This window comes from Corvus moneduloides, chromosome 3 (assembly GCF_009650955.1).
Source record: "Corvus moneduloides isolate bCorMon1 chromosome 3, bCorMon1.pri, whole genome shotgun sequence".
NCBI classification, from domain to species: Eukaryota; Metazoa; Chordata; class Aves; order Passeriformes; family Corvidae; genus Corvus; species Corvus moneduloides.
Genome location: NC_045478.1, coordinates 100,327,251 through 100,353,202, shown reverse-complemented (window position 1 = coordinate 100,353,202; position 25,952 = coordinate 100,327,251). Strand labels below are relative to the sequence as shown.

Genomic DNA, 25,952 nt, shown 5'->3' with positions numbered 1-25,952 from the left:
ACAGGCAATAAAACCTGTTCACCATCCACAGTAAACTAGGTGCAAACAGCAAGCAGCCAGTGTGACACAGGTATGAAATACCATGTCAAGGCACTTGTAATTGAGAATTATTACACCATGACAGTAAACCTACTCCTATATTCATCTCTGTCCTTTTTCCAGAGAAAGTGACAAGGAGGCCCTCAAGAGACTGCCAGTTCTGTGTATTCTGCCAAGCATATTTTTATGCATTCTCTCAGTCACAATCAGCAAAATCCATCATCTGATACCACACATTTTCAGAAAGTACAAGCAACACTCCTCTGGCAATTTATTTGGACTAAGAGGCAAAATAATATGCTATTTTGAATAGCTTCCTCCTTAACCTGCACAAAACATTTCAGATATCAGACAGCAGCATACAGAGCAAGGAGCCCATTCATAAAACAAAACTGCAGAGGCAGCTCTGTGAATTAGGCAAAATCCACCACCCCAGACAGCAGCAGCTCTGTAGAGCAACATGTGGCTGCATCTGAAGGGTATCCTCTGCTCAGCAACCAAGTTTTCCTTTAGCACCGTCCCTTTCCCCAAAACAAAAATAATCACAACATATCACATGCCTGACCACATTTACGCAAGAACGCACAACAATATTTTGGACCAAGTACCGTACTACATTTTGGAGCATTACATAGAGCCACACATGGATGTGGACAACCCTTCAAAGCTTAGCAGCTAGGTACTTTTTCATAGCCTTACAAATTTTATTCTGGTATCAGAACAAAATCCCATTCAAGAAACAACCTACAACACATAACATTATGCCTGCTACCAGCCAGAGGGCACCTGCACCTTGTTTTTGCCACCAGACCCATTTTCACAAGCCGTAGTCTTGGCAGGATGAGTCATTCTTCCGGTGTCGTGGTGAAGCAGCTGTCTTTGTAGGTGATGGAGAAGCTGCACCAGGTACTTCAGGCCCACCTTCAGCAAGAACTGGTGCAGAGGCCAGGAGAGGCACTTTCTTCCTTCCCAGGAAACCAGCTCCTTCAAACCCCATTTTCTTTTTGCTTTCTGCTTTGGTTTCATTTTCTTCTTCTGGTCCTCTTCTTTTGAGATCCAGAGAATTCTCTGGCAGGCGGTGAACCTCTGTACTGCAACACCCACCTGCATCTGTCACACCTGTGCCTCGCGCTTCAAGTGCTGTTGATTGGCCTGCCTTCCTCTCAGATGCACTGCTCTCAGCTGTTGCCTTCCTGGCCTCTGTCTGGCTTGAAATCCCATTTGTGGCAGCTGCCTTTTCTGTTGGGCTTTTGCTAGATAAGTTAAAAGCCTGGAAGTCCCGGTAACTGTGAAAGCTCTCTGTCCGCCTCGCTCTTGCCAAGAGGGGGCTTTCTCTGTATGGCCGCACAGAACCATACGTGGCAGTTTCGTGGATTGTTTCATGGTGCTGCAATTGGAGGCTTCAGAAAATACAAGAAGAGTAGATGTTAGGCTGAGAATAGCAGCCAGGTCTTCTGCACACCACTGCTCCCACCTACCACTGCAATTCCCACTACAATAGCAATATACTCATCACAGCCACCACACAAAGGCTTCCAGATCACTTCAGACTCTCAGAGGATACTTTAGTCTGCACAAATACAAACCAGAAGAAACCAAGGAGTATGTATGTGTAGTTCAAGCCACTAAGGGCATAAATTCAGGGGCTTAGCTACAGCATTCAAGTCACCAAACCCCTTTGCTTACCTGAAAAGTAAAACCTTTGGTGTCTGCAGCCAGTGCCACCCTTGGTGACTTACCTGGAATTAGATTCTCGAAGCCGGTTTGGCTGAACAACTGAGGTGGCAGGACTGATGTTGGGTGTGGCACAGCGAGAGGTACTCAAGTCACACTGGTCAAGCAGCTTAAGCAACTCTTCTTCTGTGGGGCCACCAACATCTGCAAGAGAGAGAGCTCTTAGAGGCCAAATCCATTTACTGCAGTCAGACACATCTGAGGACACAAAAAAGAACCATACCACAGTCCTAGCATAACACAACTTACCTTTGTCTTCACTTTTATTAACCATGTCCATAGCTGTGGTCAGGTCCCACATCTGGATGCTGCCATTAGAATGTCCAGTGAAGAGGTAGCGGCGTGGCCGGGAGCCCATCCTGCTGGATCCTTCACATTCTCGCACAGTAAATGACGAGATGGTAGTGCAGTCAACTGCCTGGATCTCACAGATCCTACAGGAAGAGAAACCCCAAATTACCAGAATGATTGCACCTGGCAGAGTTTCGCCAGTGAAGTCAGAACTGGTTCAATTTTCTGAGAAGGCATCAAACTTGCCATGAGAAAAAGACTTTTCCGCCAGATGAAATTCCTTCCCCTGCATGCCTGGCACACTGCTCAGCTGCAGACAATCCCTTCCCACCCCCAGTCCATCTGCACTCTTACTGCTTGTTTACTGGGCAACACCAACGTGTTTTATGTCCATTTTCTATTTGCAATGATTAGAAAGCTAAGGCTCTCACAAGAATGACAGAAACCAGCCCCCTCATATGCTAAACACTCTAGGAAATGAACCTGCAGAAACAGCAAATATAACCACACAGAAGATATGCATAAAGATCCAAAGATGATATATCCAATGTTATCTATAAAGATAACTTTTGTCATATCACAAGTGCAATTTCACTTGTCATGGCAGATCTCCATTTCTTTTTTCCCCTTTATTTCAGAAGTTTATGGGGAGTGAGGAGAAGAGAAGGACTCCCAAAACTAAGCTGCTCATGCTCTGGGTTTGCTTTACTGGTGCTTTGCAGTGAACTTTTCACCCAAGCAGTGCCCAAATAAGTCATAGTGTTGAGGCATTAATGTTTTCATCCAGATTCAAAGTTATTAGACAAGAGATGCAAAAATGAAGCATAGAACTGAGATGCACTGTTTTTTCTGATCTCTTGTCATCTTCCTAGGCTGAGAGGAAGAAAAGCTGCTGTGGTTATTTGACAGCCATGCAGTAGAATATTATGAAGTCAAGCTTAAGAAATAATTGAATAGATGACCTAGAAAACAGTATCTCTGTTTTAAAGGTTCTAATACCTTCAAAGGCAAGTGCAAAGGAAGAGAGATACCCTGTCTACTTTTGTGAGCAGCATAATCACTGCCACCGTAAATTTCAGCATTAGTTTTGAAATTTAATGGTAGCATGGTACCATGGTTGAAAGTCACATATTCTGTAGAGGCACAGAAATGTTTGCTTTGTGAGCTCACCAGTGTTAGCCATCACGAAGTGAGTCTCTGATATCATACTACTCAAAAAGCCTTTTTTTGGCTTTAAGGTTATAACAATCGTTAAGTAACAGTTCTGTTACTAGCACACAGACAAGAGTTCAGCCAGAGCTGTCAAGCACAGTAGAAGACTATTATGTGCAACTGCATGCACTCAGCATGGAGGAGGGAGACATCACCACCTGAACAGGCGTAGTCCTGCTCCTTTCACACTTAAAAACCTCAGCATGGATGTACCTTTTCCCAGTTGAAGACAGCCTTACAAACAGCTTATTCGTAATGGGAACAACTTTTTGGATAAACACCTGTTGATCATCACGTTCACCAAAGGGTCCTAGAGGAAAAAAAGAACACATATTTGTTTGTTTCAATTCCCTTACCTTTTTCCCCAATCAGTTGTGAAGACCCAGACTTATATGAGTATGACCACTGTAGTTTTAAAGCATCAGGAGCAGGGAGCCAAAAACCATCAGTAGCTAGCAAAAGCCAAATCAGTCTTTGTTGTTCTAAGGGACACACATTCTTACATTCTTAAATTCTTGTGTGTCTTCCTAGAGGAATTACTATGTCAGCACAAACCCTACACTAGGTCTTTATAATAACAGTAAGTACTTTGTTATTTTGCAGCTCCTAGATGTCTAAAGGCTTAATCAGATTTCTTGCCATAGTACTGACCCCAGGCTGTGTTCACAGGGCATCCTATTCATCAAAGGTTCATTTGCAAGGCTCAGACCACCAAGGAATCTACCTGTCTACCCCTATTTACCAACACACATTCCTTCAGTACCTTGCTACAGCAATGCGCTAGCACCATTTGCCTCTGCAGTTGCAAGGCTTCGGTGAACTTTGTCACAACTTCAAAGTCATTTAAGAATTTTTTCCATGCTTTGTTTAACCCCAGCTGAACAGTGGACTGGAATTTGCAGACCAAATGTTTGCTATGCTCATCTGCTTAATACAGTCTCTTGTGCTTTCTCTCATTCTCTAGTTAAATCAGAATTGAAATGCTACATCAGTTTGCTCAAGGAAGAGGTATAGTATCGGTGTTCCAAAGGTTTTTTGTCCCTTCTGTCATTTGGAGTAAGTCCTTTAAGTGTACTCACTCTCTACAGCCTAAATAATAATTCCAAGTGACTATTACAGATCCTTGCCATAGTTTCAAGGGGAAAGCAGTGTATAAGAGCTTACACCCATCGGCTTACATGTTATAGGGCTGAAGGTCTGCTAAACCATTATGAGACTAGTGAAGTTACAGGCACAGCACAACCAAGAGACATCCTACCAATGTCATTTCCAGAACAATAGCTGCCATGACTCTCCGCTTCCTCCAGGGATAAGATTTTGAATGATGCAAGAGGTGTTGAGCCTGGCTGAGTCGAAATCATGCCCCGGAACCGAGTTACAGTCCATGTCCGTACATGGTTGTTATCAGCACAAACTAGGAAGGAAAAGATGGGCACTTACAAAGGATGACAAAACATTTAGATAAACTTCTCTAATGATTATCTACATTATAGTTTTTCCAGACTGAGTGATCAAAAATTTAGTCAATGTGAGGTCACATAGCATCTCCAGACAATTTTCTAACAGCCTACAAATTCTTGCTGATGTCCTGTTTTCGACTAGTTTTGTATCTTCCCTCAGAAATTCAAGAAGCTGAGACAGGTGCAACACAAAACTAAGGTCTGGTTTAGCACCAATAGCCTACAGCCCGCTTCAATCCCCTGTGTGCAGATGCTAGGACAAGGTGTCATGAGAGCAGCCTGGCAGCAGAACCCTCCTCACACAATAACCCTACTGAATTTAAATCATCAATTATCTCAGTTTTGTACATACACATGTGCCCTCTCCTGGTACTGAGGGTTTAGCAGCAACTTGCAGGGGAACAGATGACCTATGGGCTGTTTATTTGCAGTATAATTGGATACCATTTTCCTGTTCCTTTTTTTCAAATAATGGGATAGCAGCAAGATGTAAATCAGTTCTCTGCCATGCCCTGGCTGCTGGATTCTGGGTTAAATAGATTTTTACAGAGGAAGGAGCCACTGCATCTTCTCTGCAAGTAAGACACCTTCCTGAGCATAAGACAGGACAAGCAGAATAGCACAACAAACACTGGGAGACTGCTGAGAAAAGAAACAGAGACAGCCCTTTGAAGTCACAGGAAGGCTTTTTCTAGGGCCCAGGAGGAGACAGTGCACATTTTGCTGCAGCCCAGAAACCTCCTGAAAGGCTTTTAAAAGAAGACTAGTCCTGAAAGACCTATGCACAACAATAAAACTTGACAGAGATACATTTGTTTACAAACCCTTTTATTGCCAAAAATGGCAACCTTGGAATAAGACACAAACGAAAGAGTGAGTTGTTCTAGTATCTGGTCAAATAAAACTTGTGCCTTTCAACTGCTAAAGGCTTTGAAGAATGCTTACTTTAAGAAAGAGGATCCAAGCAAATCTAGCCTTTCCCCTGCCCTCAAATCTGTCCAACTCATTTCTATTACATGTGGGAATGATGCAAGTTACAGAGCATAGCATACAAATACTGCATTGCTCAGGAGGAGGGGAGAACCACCAATCCACATCTGTGCACACCTTACCTGACACAAGGTGTTTCTCTGAGAGCATGATCTTCGTGACAGGGCTTCGATGAACCGTGAAGGTCTGAAAGAGCTGAGGGCCAGACCCAACTGTCTCAGGGTGCTGTACAATCACCCTCACTGCTCCAGAGCTCGTGCCATATGCAATCTCAATCCAATTGCCACTTACACCTAAAACAAGCAAGAACACAGTTGTTCCCCCAGGAATGAAAGCTTGGCTTATTGGGGGCCAGGGAAGGAGACAGTAGAAAACAGTATTTCCAAGCTTCCACAGTAAGAAAGCTATGGTTTTTAAACACTGTTTACTCATTGTTTTCCCATAAACAGGAAGGGCATTTTGCAACTAAAATAACCCCAAGGTCTGTAGCAATTCCATACTACATGCTTCAACATTGTCTTAACAAAAGCCTTCTTTCCCATTCTCTTCCTCCCTCCTGTGAAAAAAGTGAAAAAAGAAATGGCTAAAGTCAGATGATCAGATATTTTGGCACCCCTCACAGTGATATGATCTGTAAGTTCCACATAATATTTATTTTTCTGCCATAGTTGGAGGCAAATGGGAAAGCAAAGCAAAACAGGAAGAACTACAGTTAAAACAGTCACTGTGGTATCGATATCATTATGCGAGTAACCACTTTCTTCCAGTCTGGGCTTTTTTGAGTTTTACTTTGCTTTGGGTTTTTGTTGCTGTTGTTTCTCTTTTAATTTAAAAGATAACTGCACAATGATGACAAAAGGGTGCACAGACAGAATACCAAAGCATCATCCAGCTGCATAAGGAAATGTTTCTTACTCTATTGGTTATAAAGTTAGACACAACAGCAAGGTTGTGTCTCCCCCTTACCCAGTTTGGCACAAACAATTTCAGCAAATACAATTCACAATCTAAGTGCTTCTCTTGTGCAAAAGGCTTAAAACCAACCAAGATACATTAGGCACAAGCATTAATATAGGAATACCTGTAAGTATATGTACCTATTTACACAGATGTACAGGTGTAAGGGAAAACAGCTATGCCTAGTGTTCATCATTCATTTGAAGGTGATTAAATGAAGAAAAATTCTTTGTTTATGTTAAGGACTACCTTGTGTAATCCTGCTATGAAAAAAACCCCCCACATTTCTAACATACCCTCCACGAAGAGACAGTGATAGAATACTAACTTGTTTTAGGTGTGAGATAGACACTGAGAGCTGTTATAGCATCGTTGGAAGGATCATGGTACAATTCTGTCACAAGAAGATCATTGTCTTTCATTCGAAGTGGGAACTTCTGCATGTCTGTGGGGAGGAGACATTTATTACTCTCATTAGACAGAGTTGTTCTGATGCTACTTAAATCCACTAAAGAGAGTAACAAAAATGCTGCTCAGTACCACCTCCTTTTTATTCCACCCTGCTCCCATTTCTTACCTATGTAGTAGATAGACCCATTGTTACAGCCCAGCAGCAGGAAAGACCCAGCAGTATCATAGCTTGTGATAGGAACAACATCCTGAACCTAGTGCATATAGAAAAGAAAAAATAATCAAATCAAGAATTTAGGTTGCTACTTCCTCAGTTTTCAGACATTTTTGGTATATTTTGTTTAACATCACTTGAGTTTGGTACTGGACTGAAGCCTTTGTGCACACACTTGCATGTACAACGGCATTCCTTGAAGCACTGCATATTCCTCTACCAAACTGGATCTGAAGTCCTGGAGCTCAGCGGACACATGCAGACAAATCAGTACAACTGCTCTGGAAGATCCTTCTCCATGTGAAGGAACAGAGCTTAGAGAGTTGCAGCTAAACCACATCTTCAAAAGTGGATTTTTTTTCCTATATGCCAGGGAGTGTATTTCACCCTTTCTGTCCTCTCCCTTCTTCCATTTCTGACAAGTCCTTAGGAGATTTCTGGACCAAGGAACTAGATGTTACCTCTCTACACCTTCTTTTATCCCAAGTTTTGTATCCCTCTGCCAAACTGTGGAAATCTCTGCCTCAAGCAGATATATAATGAGGGCTAAAAATTCTTGTTCTGTTACAGTTTCTCACTTCCAACACACAACCACACCAGGTAAACTGGAAGACAGCCCTGTCATATTTTACTTACTGGTCTACGACTCAAGGTGAAGGATTACACATGCCTTTTCTTTGCCCTCTAGGATTAAAAGGAGTGCTTATTCCTTTAAGAGGGACAGAGATCTCAAGCAAAGAAAAAGTTTAGTTTATCTTAGGTAAGATCACTTATTTCAGTAATTCTTTTTTCTTCAGCCCCGGAGAAGAAAAAGCCAAAAGCCATTTTGTCCAGAGCACTCAAACATGCACAGTATCATGGTATTTGTCCTGTACCTGTATGTTTCATTCAGTCAGTTAACTTAATGTACATTGAATACTAATTCATGGACATTTCAGCCTAAGTTCTCATTTCTCTCTGACCAGCAGCATCCCTCCAATTGCTACAGAGACTTGAAAAATCATTTGCAAAATACTTACCATGAATCAGTTGGATAAAAGCAAAACAAACCAACCACAGAAACCTCCCCACATTGCAAAGAGCTCAGACTCTAAACCAGTAGCCCTTCCTAATTAAGTATGGCTGTAAGCCCCTAAAACATATTGTAAACGTTATCTTCTTTCCTTCTGCAGCAGACAGGAACACCAGAGGTGATCCAGCAGCTGCCATCTGCCAAGATGTGAACTTTCATTAGGAAACAGTCACTGGTAAAAAAGCATGGCCAGTGAGAAACCTCACTTTGCAGAGTAGGATTTTCTGTCACACTTTACTGCTTTATGTTGCCTCTTAAACTATAGCACTTAATATGCTGCTTCTTTAAGCTCTCCTCTGCTAAGAATTTCATTACTGATGTAACTAGCACCCACACCCTCCTCCTCCTCCTCCTCGTAGCATGCAACTGAAACACTGCCAGAGGAATAAGTACTAGGGAAACAACCTCAGCAGTCTGCTCAAATCTCCAAGAAGAGAAGAAGATAAAAGAACCAATCAGATGCTGAGATCAGAATTACATCTTCAGGGTGTAATACATCAGAGAACACCACATAAGGAAGAACAAATTTGCACAAACTAAGCCTCCTTAAAGCAGAACTTAGAAAGACATCAGCCTGAAAGAAGATCAAGTTCTTGCTCTGAAATGGGGAATCAGCACACTATTCTACCAAAATTTCTCTCACAGAGAGTATGACAGCATTTCAAGTCCAGAGCTGTGGGCAGCTCATGGAAAGCAGTCAGTTAAATATCAGATATTCTCATTAGGAATTTTAAGATCAGCCCTGCCACTTTACATCTTTATGGGGTTCTTCAAGAAAAGAATGTGTTCTAAAGGGAGATGAAGATCTACAGGAAGACAGTTGTGGGTTGTTTTGGGTTTTTTACTAACAAAAGACCCCAAGATTCAGAAAGCACCCTGAAACTTTGTTTTGGGTTTTTTTGTTGGTTTGGTTTTATGTGGGTGGTTTTTTGTTAATTTTTTGTTTGGTTGATTTTGTTCGTTTGTTTATGAAAGGAGCTATTCTCATCCTCTTGAAAAAAAACCAGCCAAAATGTTTTATAGACATATTGGCATATAAGCCTCTCAAAGATTTTCTACTCTTCAATAAGAAATACTTTCACAAATGAATAGTCAGTCAAACTGAGGAATTATTTAGGTGATCAGAAAAATTTCTGTGGCTCCCCCAGAAACAAAGATGATGAATAGGACATCAGTTTTTATTTCTTATGACTTGCTCCTTTAGAAAATATTATTAAACACCAGTTTGCCACATAGCATTAAGCTGTCTCTTAACAGAAGATTTTGCAAGGCATCAGTAAAACTTTAAATAATGTTTTGCTTAATTCAAGGCCATGCTAACATGTCTGTGTCTGCTGCAGAAGCAGTGCTATCCCATACCTATTACCTGTGTTATTTGTTACTAGTACTGTCACATAAGAGTCAAATCAGAACTTAGTCAGCAAACAGTGCAGCAACCTCAGGTCAGTTCTGCCTCTTGAGATTTGCAAGGCATTTTTGGGATTGCTATTGCATCCAGGTTTTGTGCCACAAAGGTGTACATCTGGCTGTGTTATTTGAATGCTTGACTGTTTCTCAGACTCATACTGACTCCAGGGATCTCTCTATTTAATGTGCATTCTGACAACAGGAATCAAATCAGTGCAGCCAGAAGCATCCACACACAAGACAGTCATCTTTAAAATATAATCATGTGCTCTTCTGCTGAAGAGGAGTCTCCCATTGTAAAGCAGCTTTGGAGACCCCCAGATACCAGATTCCCTTCTTGTTTTCTTCTTCTTTCAGATGGTCCAGAAATTGCTGTCATACATTCCCCACAATTTTATTTCCTATGATCCTAGTGAATTTTTACAGAGTTAGTAATCCATAACGAAGTTTAAATATATTGGCACTTGACATTTATTACCCCAAATCACACCATATCCTTTGATTTAAAAGCCTAAAAAGCTTGGTTGGTAGTAGCACCAAACAAGTCAACATTCTGTTCACAGGCACAACACCCAGGTGATAAACTCCATAACACAAGTCAGGGCTGAAAACACTATGATGAGCATTTTCCATATACTTTTAGATTATTTTATTCTCTTTTTACTAGAAAGCTTTTTTTACCAGCTTGTAAAAAGTCATGTGGAAAATTGAACAGACCTGCCAATGCTGAGTCACAGCGTTCCATACTCCCACTTTCCCTGTGTGGCTTGTAGCCACCAGCTGGTTGCCAATGAAGAAGAGAGCATCTACAGGGACTCCAAGACTGAACACTCCTACAAAAAATGAAGATGCTGTGAAGCTCATCTAAAGTAAAGATAAAAACACAGTAACAATGGAATCTCTCCATTATTATCACAACACATTTATTAGAGTAGCAAGCAAAGTAGCTGGGTTTGCAGTGTGCTAGGTGAGGCACCATGCATGCGGCAAACTGGGTTCCATTAAATAGCAGCATGATGTCTTCTCTGCTAATACCATTATTATTTGGAAAGGAGAAAGGAGGCAAGAGAAGCTAGAAGAGCCCTTATGAAATATACAAACCTTTTTCTACAGCCATCAAGTTCTCAAACGGCTTTAAAATTAAAAAAAAATCATATTACATCAAGCAGGAGTTTTTGTTGCTGTTTTGTGGTTTGTTTTTTTTTCTTCCTATGACTACGAAGTGTCATTTAAGAAACAGTAATTCCAAGGGTTTTACAACTTTGTACCATACTAGTTTGCAATTACCTGTTAAAGTATTAGAAGTTCTTGATCCCCTTTTTTTTAAGTCCAGTCAAGCAAAAATATTTTGAAAATGTATTTGAGGAACTAAATATGGCTACAAGGCTTCAGCCTTATTCTTGGGAAAATACTGAACAACTTAGATGTGACCCTACTTGAATACATTCTAATTTCTCTTCTAGCAGAAATGCTTGGACCCAGAAAAATAAGCAGCCTGCAAAAGCCTACTTCTTTCTTTCTATCTCCAGATCTTTTAGTTTGGTTGCGGTCCATAAGCAGAGAGTACAGGCTAACAGGCTATTGAAACTTGAAGCTATAGAGGGAAGCAGTTTCATATTCAACTATTCATATTCATTTCACATACTATTCAAATTTGGAAAATAAAACTTACCAGCAAACGCTGACCTTCCAAGTAAAGGAAATGCGTCATCAACATTTCACTCAATAAAAATCAAAACAGTGCAGAGCCTGACAGGCATCAGTGGCTGTGGTTATAGTTGACCTTAACATCTGGGGCCTTCCACAAAATCGATAGTTTCTTTAGAGCTTCCAAGTCTCACCAAAGATCCAACATGAATAACTTTAACTGAACTGTAAACTTGGATAGCAAACTACATTTTGTACTACTTATTCTTCATGTATTTAGAAGTTACAGCAAACTCAAAAGGTCTGAGGTAATTTCCAAGTTTGGCAGCAAACTGGCCCTGCAATTAACTTGGTTTGTAAATAATTCTAGGCTATGTTTTTCTGCCTGGTAAGTACAAAAGTACTGGAGATACATTACAACACCAAAGTGTCAAGCTTCGCTCACAAGTTTCTTATTCCATCTTGCTCACTCTACATATTTATATTACTTCTCACTAGTATACCTTAACTGCAGCAGATAGATGTTGTCAAAACAAGAGTATCCAGTAGCAGGAAAATTCCTCAACATTGTTTTGGACAAATTCAAATGAATAGTGTCATTCCCACACAAGAATCAGCCCTCTGTAAGACCCAAGAAGGAATCTCAGGAAATTGTTTTAATTATGGTGCTAAACCATTTTCCAGGGCAAAGCACAATCATTCAATGCAGATAAGATTCAGCAGTACAGGCCCATGAAAAAGGCAGTAATAAAAAAATCCACAGAAACTACTAGAATTGATTACTCCAGAGAAGGATGAGGTTCAAGGAAATCAAGGAAGACAGTTTGAATGGTCTGGAGGAATTTGAAGTGTCAGTCCTGCTTAGGCTCAACAATCTTGAGACTTGTCCACAGGGGAGACAACACTATATGTAATGACAGGCTCTTGTCCTAAGGGTCCCTCTCAGTAAAATACTGCTTACAGCAGCAACCCAGCAGCAGTGTCTTGTGTAAGTAATATTGAAAGGGAAGAAAGCGCTCTGGGAGAGCTCTATCACAAAGATGCCAGCCCACACAATTTGCTGGGGATGGTGTCGCCAGGCTCCAGCAACTGTTTGGAACAAGTAGTTTCTTTCACAAGATGACAGCAGTGTACTGTATCTCTTAACACAAAGCAGCACTGCAAGCATTTGTCTCTACAAGGAAACAAAACAGCTACATTCAAGTTGTAACTACTAAACGCAAGCACTTTCTTAAACCAATCAACATGACCTACTATCCAAAGAACAGCAGTACATTTTGGTCAATGTCACTCTGACTGGGAAATTCATCCTGTAGGCACATTCTCTCTGCTTCGCCCCTCCTCCTGCCCCAAGTGGCAATTACTCTGTTTCACACTGTCACTTCAGTGCAGTACAGCCTGTTTAGCAAAGTCCTTGCTTCAGTTTTGTTGCCATTTTCAGTCATAGTCTAAGCTATCAGAACTTTATGATACTGGCATATTTTAGAGTTTTGATTTGAAAATAAAGTCTACAATGGTTTTTTGTGTTTCTTTGCACTTGATTTAAAAAAATCCAAGATGCTGCTTCTTGTATCTTACTGCAAATCCCAAGGTAACACAAGCAGCTAACTGAAAGCAGAAAATGCAGGAGGAATGTAATGGCACAGTGCTTAAAGCAATGCCTGTAACAGGAGTACAGCTGTCACACCAACTCTTCCCTGTCCTTAAGATTCAGTCAACAGGAGCATAAGAGAAGAAAAGGCTTCTCAGGTACGATAATTACTCGCTGTGTTTAATGGAGAGAATTTCATCTTCAACTGTTAAACACACCTTTTGTTTTTCTTTAATACAGTGGAATCTCCTTTTCCATTTTGCTAACCATGATTATATATAAGAACTCTAGGAGTCACAAGTAAAAGAGCTCATACAAGACCTTTGCCTTTCCCCATCTTCAAATATGACTTAGTGTTTCCACATATTCATGCAGGGAAAAAAAAAGCAACACCCATTAACATGGCTAAAAATTGCCTGAGGCTCTGTCAAGTAAGCTCTTCTTTAAAGGCACATGAGTCAAAACTTGAATTTGGCCACTTTGACTTTAATTTATGGCCACTATAATTCTCAAGGCTTCAACTATGGAGATATATCTAATAACAAATTAGCTCAGCATTAAGTTTCAGAGAAAAGTGCTCACATAACCAGACTGCTGTCACACTTTGTTAGCAGTATCCACTGCCAGAGGAAACAGACATTACTGGCATAGCAGTGGTTATTCAAACACCAGGGATTAGGACAGAGGAAGTTCCAAATACCGTTCTCGTCAGTGCCTCCCAAATTTGCCCTATATTTGAACAGCAATGACTCAGACAAGCCATCAGAACAGTACCAGGGAATATTTACTTCTGGAAATGTCTTCTTGCTGTTTCTAAAGCTTACAATTTTGTGTCCTTCAGTGTCAAGATGTGTAAGCAGTAATTCCTGTATGCTAAAAGGAATAGTGTGGGCTTTTTTTCCTACTCTGACACCCAAGTTATAAACCCAAGAAATTTTCATCTTCCAAATTCCGTTTATGAACCACATTTGACAGAGAACTAAAGTATTTTCATCATCTCCATGTAAAAATGTGGCTTTAGTAACACAAAGAAAAGGAAAGAGCAGAATCTCTTTGTATCTGTAGATTTCCACCTCCAAAGCTTAATTCCTCTGTATTATGGCCTAGATTCAAATGGAAGTCTAAGGGAAATTTTAACTCTTAATTTGAATTTTTACACAAAAACCTCAAACTGAACAGTAAGTATTGGTTACTATCTCTTCAGTAAACAGAGTTCTCTTTTATTCTCCATCTCTTTGATTTTGAGACAGGATTCCTGGTGCAGAACTGAAGAAAGTTAATATACTCCAACAGTTTGCTGTACTATAGCTTGTTTGGTCAATCTGTGGAAGTGAATACTGAACACAAGGTGTCAGACTTCTTTCTAGTTACACACACAAAAGAAGAAACAAAACAGGAAATTATAGTTACCAATTTCACTGCCACTACCACCATCTTGAATGCTCCACAAGATAATGCTACTCTCTGAGGCAACTGCAACCATCTTGTCCTTGTCTCCATGAGGTCCTCCAACCACCTTGGCATTGAGAGCCACTCGCTCAATGGTCCAGTCCAGATAAGGACTTGTGAACACCTGCTGCCACCCAGATGACTCCTTGATTCTGGAAGGGCAAAGGGGAGAATGGGGAGCAGATGTTAGAGATTCAAGAACAGACAGCCCAGTCTAATCCTGAACGAGTGTGGATGATTCAGTCTTACACTCTAAGCCACAAAGCTTCAAATTCTAGTTAAGAACTACAGTCTACAAGAGCTGCACTTTTTCCCATTTTGAAGTCTGATATTGCATATTATTTCAGTGCCCTGCAGCTACTGGAATCCTGTGCTGGGCTTTTTCTTCATATAAGCACATCTGATATAGAAGTTATAAGATGAACTCAAAGTCTGGGTTAGACAAACGCTAGATAATGAGGTTCAGCATAAGATTTTAGAAGAAAACTCATTAATATCCTTATATATCATGCAAGAAACCCAATCATGCTTTAGCACAAAGCTCTGCTCTCCAGCCACAATTTCTGTTCATGGTATACTGTAAGCAGATAATACTAAATTGAATGTAAATTTTATTTTTAGAGGATCATTTCCCTGTGCATTTTAAAGACTTACATGGTGTCAGCACTATTTATCTGACAACTTCAGGCAATAATTTAGATAATTTGCAATGGAGCTAAAGCAGACTAGATCTCTGCAGTCAAATGATATAAATATTAAAATTAAAAGCAGGAAGATATGTGTACTTTTCAGCATTTTTGCCATTATTTCACTTCAGCATTGCATCCTGCTTGGAGCTGAAGCACCCCAGATCACTGTGCTCTAACCATTCAACATGCAGAAGTTGTAGTGAAGAGATTTAAGAGCACAACTGCAATAGCAAGACTTTGTCTTGGTTGCATTCATTCTCACAAACTTTATGATCAAATTTTAAAAACTTTTGTCATACTTTAAAATAAAAAAAAAATCTTTAAGATGCACTGTGCTTTGCTGCAGAAGAATGGAGGAGAGAAAATTCCACCATTGTATTCCTAGAGCCCGTTCAGGTTTTGAAAGCAAAAAAAAAAAAAAAAATACAAGACTGCTACCTTGAGTATCTGTGAAGAAAAGCAGCACTTTAAACTGGCATGTTGACCTGCACCCTCTCTCAGCAACCATTCAAGTCTGACATGGTTCATCAAAAGCATCAATAATGGCATAATCTCAATGGCAACAAGACTTGTTAAGTAGTTTGCCAAGCAGGAAAGAGGAAGAATTTTTCACTTAAAGTGAGCTAGCAGCCAAGGAAAACAGTCAGAGGTAAAATCCTAAGAAGGGGACAATTAGCACAAAACCAGTTGCAAATCATTTCCTCTTTCTCTGTCAGACCACATGAAGCATAATTGAAAACAAAAACCACATTTAATAAAAATTAAAGCCAAAAAAATTGCAGTGGTGAATGCTAGTTAGATGTGATTTAAGTTACAAAGTTTAAGCAACTGAGTTAGTATTCTAGAGAGTGAATAAGGCAGCAAACTACAGCTTTAGCTTGGCAGTAATCAGAAAGAAACAGTTCACACTACACTCTTCTCCCTTCTGTTTTTGAACCACAGTATGACAGCCCTGTTAGACTGGTATGGGCAAGAGCCTTGCTAAAACTTTCCATTACTTTCCATCGAAAAGACAGCCACCAATTAAATCAAGACTACGAGATGTGACCTAAAACCAGCTTCTGTAATATGGAGGTATTGCTTATGTTCACCTGATCTTAAAAAATAGCCAGTCTGTTTTCAAGACATTGAAGATATTTTTCAGCCATCCAAGTGAAGCAGCAAGTGTTTAACAGTTTTGTTCAGCTAAAAACCATGACATTTAAGGCAAGGCAGCAAAATTATGCAGCAAAAATTCATTAACTGTTTCAAGTTCCTTGATACTGTAACTTCACAGACTGTTTCTAAACCCACAGCAGGAAAAACTTTGAACTGAATTTTCATTTAAAAGACTGCTTTAAAACAGGCTTTTGAAACAGTTTTACTGCAGTCAATTTGCAACTTTTTCAACAGTATCAAGAACTCACATCAAGGCAGAAAAATCTGAGTTCCTATCAAGCAGTTTATTTTCACCAAAAAAAGCAACAACTCGTATTTAAAGAATCAGACTGAAGGCATTTAACTACTGCTATTTCAGAGTAAGCTTTTTGCTTTGCTCTTAGCCAAAGATTATATTTTTTTTTAGATTCCTGTAACCCAACAAAGAACACTACTCATACCTGTAGCAAACAGCAAAATGGGCGTAGGCAGCTACTATCCAATTGTGGTGGCCAGCTACTATTAAGACTTTCCGTGGGTCCACAGGAAATCCTAAAAACAACAAAGCTGAAGTCAGGCAAGTGACAAGCAGAGACATCTATAACAGGACAGAGCTCTCTGCTAGGATGTGCAACAGAAACTTTCATAATTAAGTTTTTCAAGAAATATTTTCAGCAATATTCTAGTTAGCAGTATTGTTCCTCACAGCCTTGATATGCTAAAGAACTAATGCCTGACGACTGTACCGTCTACCTCATTTCCCCCAGGACTGCCTGCTTCCAAACCTACAGCAGCTCACTAAGAAGAATCAGCAACTCATATCCTTATTTTATGTTACATACATTAACATAGTCAAGATTTTCCTAACACTGCTACAATTTACAGGATTGCAACAGAAATATGACAGTTCTAACAGCATCATTTTGCTTGCAAAGTCAAAAGCTGGAAAACGACAGAATTAAGGTCTATCTCACTAACAATTTTTCCGTGAAGACTACCTTTACTCTGAAAACTTGACTCTTGCAGGGTAAGTGAGGCATCAGGAGCAAGAAAGAGGTGGAAGAACAGGAAGCAGGCCCTGAACAAAGACCAAAGAGACAGTGGCTCTCTGGTTTTATTATGGCTTTAGTACAGTGTGAGGCATTTGTCTAAGGGGCTGGGCTAAGACTGCATGAAGAACTTTGATTTGCCTTTCTCTCAAGCCTCACATCTGGATTGTGCAACAGTGAGCCTTCAATACTGCATAGGGAGTAGTGTTTAAGTATTCAGCAATTTTAACCATGCAAACACAGAACAGCAGATTTAAACCAGATACAGGCACACAGCTCTTATTTCCCAGAGACAATCATCTTTGCAATTTGATTTGGTTTTAAAACTGACACTCCTCACCTAGTCTGACTGTACCTTCCCCTGTACCAGCAAGTGTAGGCTGGACACCACCTCCATGCATCTCACTCTCAGTCTGACCCGTTCTGATGTCAGTCAGTGGCCCAGTAGTATTATTTATTTTACGGCTGGGAATGCCTATTAAAAAAAAAAAAAAGTTTTGTCTCCCTCCTTAAACTTTAGCAATATAACAGATTTTAGTTCACTTTCAAAATATAGGATTAACACCTGTGCATTTTGATCAAAAGTTTAATTTATCTGCTGTAAGAAACAGGCAATATTGTAACACTGAAACAAAAAGTGCTTTTGCTCTGTATGTTGACTTTCACAATTCAAGGAATTATCTTCAAAAAACTTGTTGATAAATGGCTAGACATCCTTTAGACTTCAGGCTAACACATGTACTGTGTTCATCTCTACAGAGAACTAAAAAAGTCAAACAGGTACTCATATTGGTAAGGAAAGCTCATTAGGGGTGATTTGTCACCTAGGCAATAGGACACCCAAGGTAACTACGTTCAGAAAGAAGAAAGCACCTCATGCTGATGATGTTAAACTGAAAGGCTCCTGGAGAACCTCTGCTCTAGTCTACAACCAAACACAGCCTGCTTAGTACTAACATGCCACACCCCTTGCCCAGTACTCTAAACATGCTGTTTGTTACAGCACAGAGATGCAAGTCTTGGGTTTTAACCACAATAATGTTCAGTTCAACCATTTGTCCTTAGCTTTCCATAGGAAGGCTTTCTCAGGACAGTTTGACAGCCAGGGTAACCACCCCAGCCAATCATCCCCACAAACCAAAGCAGCAAGTGACTGCATGCAACATCAGATCATGAACACAAGAATACCTGGAGGAGGTAGGTAGCCATGAAAAAGGACACTGCCACAAGATGAGCGCTCCAGTTCTTCACACAGTAGCAATCTTCTCACTAAGGAGGAAACCCAGATATGACCACAGCTTTCACTTCCTTGATAACATTACATTATCTCAAATATCCTTCCTTTTTTTGAAAACTTTTACTTTGGGAAAAAAAACAAAACCCTTTGCCCTTCAGGGTCATAACTGTTCAGGATTTGTCAGTAGACCATTACTACAATAATAAATATGAGCTCACATTAAGAAAAAAAAAAATTACCTAAAGGAGTGATTCCATAGAATTCAGCTTCATGTCTGAGAACATTAATACTCACTCCCCTACAGAAATAGAAAAAAACAAACCAAAAGCAACAAGAAGAAAGTGAGTCAGTATCTTGAATATAAAGGCTTGCATATTACTGGATATTACACAATCTAAATACCAAGCTACCTGACAGTTTACAGAATTACCACAAAATGCATTTAACATGTTGATGTTTGAGATTTCAAGGTGATCTTAATTTAACTTTCATTAAAATAAAGATACAGAAATAATAAAGAAATACACTGCAAGAAATGGTCTAAATTATAAGAATCTACTAGCAAAATAGAATGTCGCCGTTTCTGCCTCCACCATGACATACATGTATTCTAGACATGGCCCCACATCTAGGAGGGAGCTCAGCCATATACCAGGCACACAACCAGATAAGCAAAATGTAATATTTCTCATTTGAAAGAGTTTCTAATGCTTCTGATTGAATTAACTTTCATTTGAAATAATTAGAACTTCTTACCGTAAGTCTAACTCCTTTGTGCGAAGAAAATTTAAAATGGGTGCAAATGCTGCTGGATCTCGATCAATAAATATCTACAAAGAAAAATTTCTGTACTTGAGTACTATTATGGAGCAACCATCAACTAAAGTGCTATTTTATGCTGAATGTGGGAAGGAGGAGTTGAAGATGAGGTAGCAAGCAGACAAACAAAACCCAAAGCTTTTGAGCCTCTTCTTTGTTCTCGTTATTCTACTATCCACTAATTTAACATTCCTAAAGGACATCTATACAAACACAGTTGCAAATAGATGGCACTTAATAAATCTGTTCTTTAGGTTCTCATCTCCACAAAGGAAAATGGATGCTTCCACTTTCTAGCATATGTTCAATATGCAGTAACTGTAATAAGATCTCAGGAGAGGTTTAGACGTTTTAAAATTCAATTGCCATCAAAACTACCTCTACACTTTTAGCAAAGTGCTTGTGTGCCTCACTATCACTCAACAACATTACTGTAACTGTAGTTTCCCATTTAAGAATATCATACCCACAGACTGGAATGACCATTTTGCTACATGTTTTTGCCAAAAAAAAAAATAAAAGCTACATTTCCACGTTGGATTACTCAACTACATACGTAATGCCTATCTAAAGAAAATTACAACTCCCTGCAATACAGCAGTTAGCATTTTCTCTGCTTAAGAAAAGCGGAGTTGCTGTTTCTGCATTACCTGCACAATGCAGAATAAGAATAGAAATATGTACATTATTGCAGTTACACTCAGCTTGAAACACAGATGAGAACCCAGAAAGCCAGAGATGTCACTAATTTTGAGGGAAGTTTAGCCTGACTCAGGCAGTGTAATTCCATTAGCACCCACAGTGAAAATGCTTTAGGAGAGAACCTAACCAAAAGCATAACATTGAATTAACGAGTTACAGCACATTCATTACTCACAGCACCAGTTTCATCCTTTAGTGTTGAAATTCTTCCACTCAGCAAACTGAAAAACAGGAAATCTTCGTTAGATGTCCCCCAGAAATGCACTGACACAAGCACAGTATAGCAACACTCTGTTGGTTACTTAGCTCTAGTTGGTGACATTTTGGTAACACAGTGTATCTGAGCAAAGAAAACAGCCAGAATGCTGGAGGAGTGAAATATCTCTCCTGAACAAAGGACAAGTGTACGCACACCTAAGGAAAGGCTGAGAGCTGCATCATAAGGACCTTCAGACTCACAAAGAAAATAGACACAAGGCCTAGCCTGAAAGGATGAAGAAGTTTTCCAAGGCACTTAGAGGGCTGTATAGTTTGTTAAAATCTGATTAAATTGCTAAAAGCTGCTGAAGCAAAAAGGAAGAGGAGACCACCCAATCTGCAAGGATTTACTGGACAAGAATGGGATTAATTATTTTCACACAATTTTACTTCAAAGTTTTCTTCCATCAGATCAAAATACTTTTTCTCCAGACCCATATACAACACAATGCCAAAATCTCATTTTATAAGTAAGATGGACACCAACATCAACAGCTTTCATTTGATTCTGGATGACAATTATATGAGATTTTTCAGTATTGGATAACTTTCAGGACAACCTCCTTAGACAGCATATTTAGTGTTGAGAGACTGGGGAATACCATGAGACTTCCTCCTTGTGCCTTTCCTTGCATGCCTCAAAAAAGGTGACATTTCCTTGGCATTTCATTTATCTGAACATTTCATTAAAATAGGAACAGGAAATGCTGCATATGTCAGCTGCCAGGCTTTTATTGGGAAAGAAGTTTAGAATATAAAAATTAAACGTAAGGAAGCAAAATTGCCAGCATTTAGGTTTTCCTTTGTGGGTTTAGGATTAACTGAGGTGATAGAGGTACAGCAGCTGCAGAACAAAATACAAACCTAAGCAGCACAACCTGCAGAAGTAGTAAAGGCAGTGACATAAAAGGAAGATGTTCAATAATTCAGCACTTCCTGTATCACAAGTTAAAACCCTCAAAACCTTGAGTTAACTCAGAGTAGAGCAATAACTCAAAAAAACCCCAAACCAAACAAAACCAAAAATGTTACAGGCAGTGCTAATGCATATGGCCAGCAAGATCACGAGTGGTAATAGAGTCACAGCCACTGGCTTGTCCCTTTCCTGCAGAATTGGAGGTTATTTCCACAATACTCCATCTAAAAAGTGACAACTCCTCAGCGCATATAAGCTGCCATGGCTACATTCAAGCAAGAGGATGCCTCTTGAATAACAGCTTATTTCAAATGAATCTGTCCCATTGCTTGAGAAGGGGGGGAAAAAATTAAAGATACTAATAAAGATACTATTTACAACATAAATTAAGAACTGAGAACGTAAATATTATTTTAATGACTGTTAATTTGTCTTTGTTAAATGTGATGATATATTACAAATACCTGGAAAAAAATGAGTCTGGAATCCACATCAGTGTTTGTCTTGACGTGCTGAACCTATGAAAACAAAGTTACAAGTTCAGAAACAGCTATAAAGTTGGAAAGAAGCCTGCTTTATCTAACATTCTTTGATTTGTCCTACAAAGCTAATATCAAACAAGTCTGGGAAGTTTGAGATCTTTTAATATCTGCACAAAGTCAGAAGTTGCAGACTCTTTGCACAGATCGTCCTTCAGCATGAAGCAGGACTGTCTGGAGACCACAAAAGTATCATTTTTTTATCTGTTTGTAACACACTGTCCCACACATCCTGTATTTCCTGGTTCTCCCACTTCAACATTCATGCTTGCAAAAATAAAAAAGGCCCACAAAAACCAAACACTGCTCCACACACAAAATCCAAACACTAAAATATAAATTTATCAGCAGTATGCAATATTTGTCAATAACTGCACACTACTCTGCTGCTCTTACTCAGGACTGAAAGGGTGCTACATTACGCACTGCAAGAGACTACAGTGAGCTTCAAGTTAATATTTCATAGGAACTTGAATTATTTGCCATTTTGCTATTTGGGCCCCTCTTGGGGAGGCAGAGGGGCAATAACAATAACAGTTAAAAGAAAAAAATCATTGACTCTGAATCATATTGTGAAATAATACAAATTATAATATTACTTATGATGCCAGACAGTACTTTACATAATAAATAACTATGGATTATTTTATACTACTTCTGGTTTTGATTTAACACGAAGGAAGACAACTTAACTAGCAGCTTGGACAATGAGCTCATGCTCTGCATCACTCTCTGTACATATCCTCTTACTAGTGCCATGACTAAGAAACCTCTGGTGACCTCTTCATTAGTGGAAAACAAAAAAAGAATATGCAAAAGTAAAATTCCATTACAACTCTCCATCTAGTACAGGATCACAAAATATTTTTTGGAATAAAACTACTTAGTCATAATTTACCTAATTTTCACTACTAGTATTGTCCAGTTTTGAAGGGGAGAAAAATGTAAACAAACCCCATTACTTTATGCCCCCTAGGAGGCAGAAACACAAAGGCTTTACAGAACTACCACCCTGCATGAAATGTGGATTGTGCATCTGCTCACTGCAAACATCACAATGGCAAATCTGTCCTGAACAGAAAACCTACAGTACCAGTGTTCTAAGCACAAGCATGCACAAAGTCTTTTCTGGAAAAAAAAAAACCAAAAAAACACTTCTCTAGCGCTTCTAAGTAGTTTTGCTCAGCTTTTCTTATCAGTAATACAGGTGACTACCTCTGTCTACATTAAGAGTAAGGGATGATTCATTTGACTACATTATAACATGTGAAAACAATGAATTACATTAATTTTGTCCAGAATTAATCCAAACACTGCTTGTAACTATGGGGATTGATGCAGCATCACCACCATCTTCTTTCAATTTTATCAGCCTATTTAGACAGCACCAGGATTTCCTGTCTATAATTTAGCACTGTGGTACCAGTTTAGTAAGCAATAGCTCACACTAACATATACTTTAGACCTTTTAATACACAGACATTAATCTATGTAAACAACCAGAGTCCTCCTTTCCAGGATGCAGAAAGCAGCTTAGCCTGCAGTATTTACATGCATAGGTGTATCTGCAGCTCCATACAGCGGTCAGACAGGCATTGTATAAGGAAAACTAGGCAAACTCAGTGCAATATCCTCAAAACACTCCTAAGCATATGCCAGCTTTCAGTTATTTTAAAGCAAATATAATCAACTGGAAACAGACATGTCAAGTGTCAGTTATAAAACAAACATTTTAATAGTCTTCTGTCCTTGTGGAGTTACCTTGTAACCAGAGGGAGATACAGAGCCAAAAGAATTCACCCAATTTGTTACAGTAATTTCTATGAACATTAACTTGCAAGAGACTTCTGTTCACAGTAAAGGAATCCTCAGAAGTTGTGACCAGGAAGTGACGGAGCAGCCACACACAACAGAGAAGCCCTGATCATCCCAGGGAGCAGTGGGAACCTAGTGTCTGAACATGGAAAAGTTGGGGTGTCTGTGGTACATGCTCCAAAGTATAACTGGTGTCAGAAACAGAGGGGAGTGCTCATTTCCTCTTCTCATACAGTTCTACAAACAAAACTAAGAGTTCCAGGTTTCTAGTGAGTGTAATGAAGACTAAGGAAGAGGAGGAAATGTGTACAGAACTGCACTCTTGCCCATTTGCTGTGCACATCATCCACTCCACTATCAGCTGAAAGTCACCTGCCTTTCCAAGCTGAAAAACATGGCTCAGGTATAGTTTTCAAAAGACATGGGCACTACAAGGGAAGCTGAGCTTGCAAAAGACCAAAACTTCTCACTCAGAAGTACTATAGTAGAGGGTTTCCATATTAAACGGGAAATATCCATGCACACATTTCCTACTCCTTACATCCAAATGTTGACTAGAATCTAGACCATCAGCTAGAAATTAACTACATGCACTTGTTAGGTTGCCTCATTCTTCCTACTTCTCTGTGTAGGCAAGCCCTCTGAAGATGTGTATTGTTTACCTGATGTGTGTCCTGTACATAATTCTCAGTTCTCTGCAGAGGCATTTAATAAGGAAGATGAAACTAAGAATTTGAAGCAGCTTTTAGATTCCACAGGTAATAAAACCTTAGAAGATGAATTGCCCTGTAATTTCAAAGACAGAGTCTGCTGAAGAACTTATTCTGCATTAACACAAAATATGGTCCAAGCCTACATCCAAGTTACCCTGAAAGCATCATTATAGGTGAGTTTTGCCTGTGCAAGTTACAAGCAGTTTCTCTGGGTTGAACCAGGTTCTTAATGTCTTATTAAAACACAGGGATTCTGCATCAATTTCTATGGCACTCTAAGAAAGGCAGCAGCACAGTTTAGTTATCAGATCAAGTTCATGTTCTGAGTAATGCAAGAAAATTCTTAAAATAGCTGTAGTAGTTCCTACTACTTATAGCTGGCTCCACGCTGTACACACTACTTGGGAAAACACATTACCTCAGTTTCCACTAGCTACGGTAATCCGAATGATTTCACGCCTGAGCATTTTGACAGGAATGTTTGCACTGTTTATCACGCAGATTCTGACCACAGCTGTCCCACAATTCTCTGCCTCAGCCTGCCAAAATGTCTACATCTGCCAGCTTCCACACTTTCCAGCGTACATTGGAAAACAATGCAACTCTTTATTCTCATGGATACCAGTATCATATCAGCGATTTTAATATCTTAGTCTCTGAGGCAGCTAGACAGACTGCTCACCAGAAGCCTATGGTTGTGATGGCAAAGCAAAGCTTCTATCCCTGAAGAAGCAGTATTCGCGGAGTCTCTAAGGTGTATGTAGAGCAGTAAGTATCTAGGCTGCCGTGGCATTGCGGGCAGACACCACGCGGAGCTGCCAACACACCCCGTGTCCATCCCCCGGTACCCCCGGCCCCTGCAAAGTGCTGGGCGAAGGCTCATCCCGGCCGTCCCGGCGGCAGCCCCAGAGCGCAGAGCCCACGGAACCCCGCCGGGCAGTCCCAGGCGGGTCGGCACCGCCGCCCTCCCGGGCCGGGCCGGCCTAGCCCCCATAGCCGGGCAGCGCCTCCGCCGTGCGGGCCCCGGCAGGGCCCCCTGGGCGCTGCCCCTCGCTCCGCTGCCCGCCGGAATGCGCCGGCCGCCACCGCCGGCCCCGGGCCCGCCCGCTCACCTGGTGCCGCCCACGTTGAGCTGGATGATCTCCCCGCTCCCGGCGCCAGCGAAGCCGCCGCCGTTCCCCGCCATCTTCCCCGCCGCCTGCTCCAGCCGGCGCCCGCCGCCGCCTCCCGCCGGGACCTCGCGGTCGAGGGAAGCAGCGGCGGAGCCAGGCGAAGGCGGCGGGGAAGAAGGCGGCGGGGAAGGAGGCGGCGGGGGGTCGGCCAGCGGCGGCCGGGGCAGGGTCGGCGCCCGGCCGGGCTGCGGCCCCGCGGGCTCCCGGCGCTCAGGCCCGGCCAGGGGCGGCACACGCCATGGCAGCGCGGCAGCACCGGCAGGAGGAGCGGGGCCGGCGCGGGCCAAAAGGCCGCAGAGCGCCGGCGGAACGCGGCCCGTGCAGGAGGCGGGGCCGGCCCGGCTGCGGCGGGAGGAGCCCGCAGCGCCCCGCGGGCAGCGACGCGCCCGGAAGGGGCCGGCGGGAGCACACCCGCCCCGGGAGCGGCGTCAC

The 25,952-nt window shown here is 40.9% G+C and overlaps 1 protein-coding gene across 1 annotated transcript; it reads right to left on the bottom strand.

Annotated features, from left to right (window-relative positions):
- Nucleotides 1–286: 286 nt before the first annotated feature.
- KCTD3 (potassium channel tetramerization domain containing 3) lies at nt 287–25,658 on the bottom strand. Its single transcript, XM_032102998.1, has 18 exons — nt 25,461–25,658; nt 21,746–21,799; nt 20,283–20,328; nt 19,343–19,416; nt 18,826–18,884; nt 18,538–18,618; nt 17,690–17,824; nt 16,762–16,852; nt 14,436–14,626; nt 10,505–10,620; nt 7,261–7,348; nt 7,012–7,128; nt 5,849–6,019; nt 4,535–4,690; nt 3,490–3,586; nt 2,023–2,207; nt 1,779–1,917; nt 287–1,439 (listed from the first exon to the last, which is right to left on the bottom strand). Exons 1-18 carry the CDS (start codon nt 25,532–25,534, stop codon nt 857–859), a joined length of 2,457 nt encoding a protein of 818 aa, XP_031958889.1. The 5' UTR covers nt 25,535–25,658; the 3' UTR covers nt 287–856.
- Between the last annotated feature and the right edge of the window lie 294 nt (nt 25,659–25,952).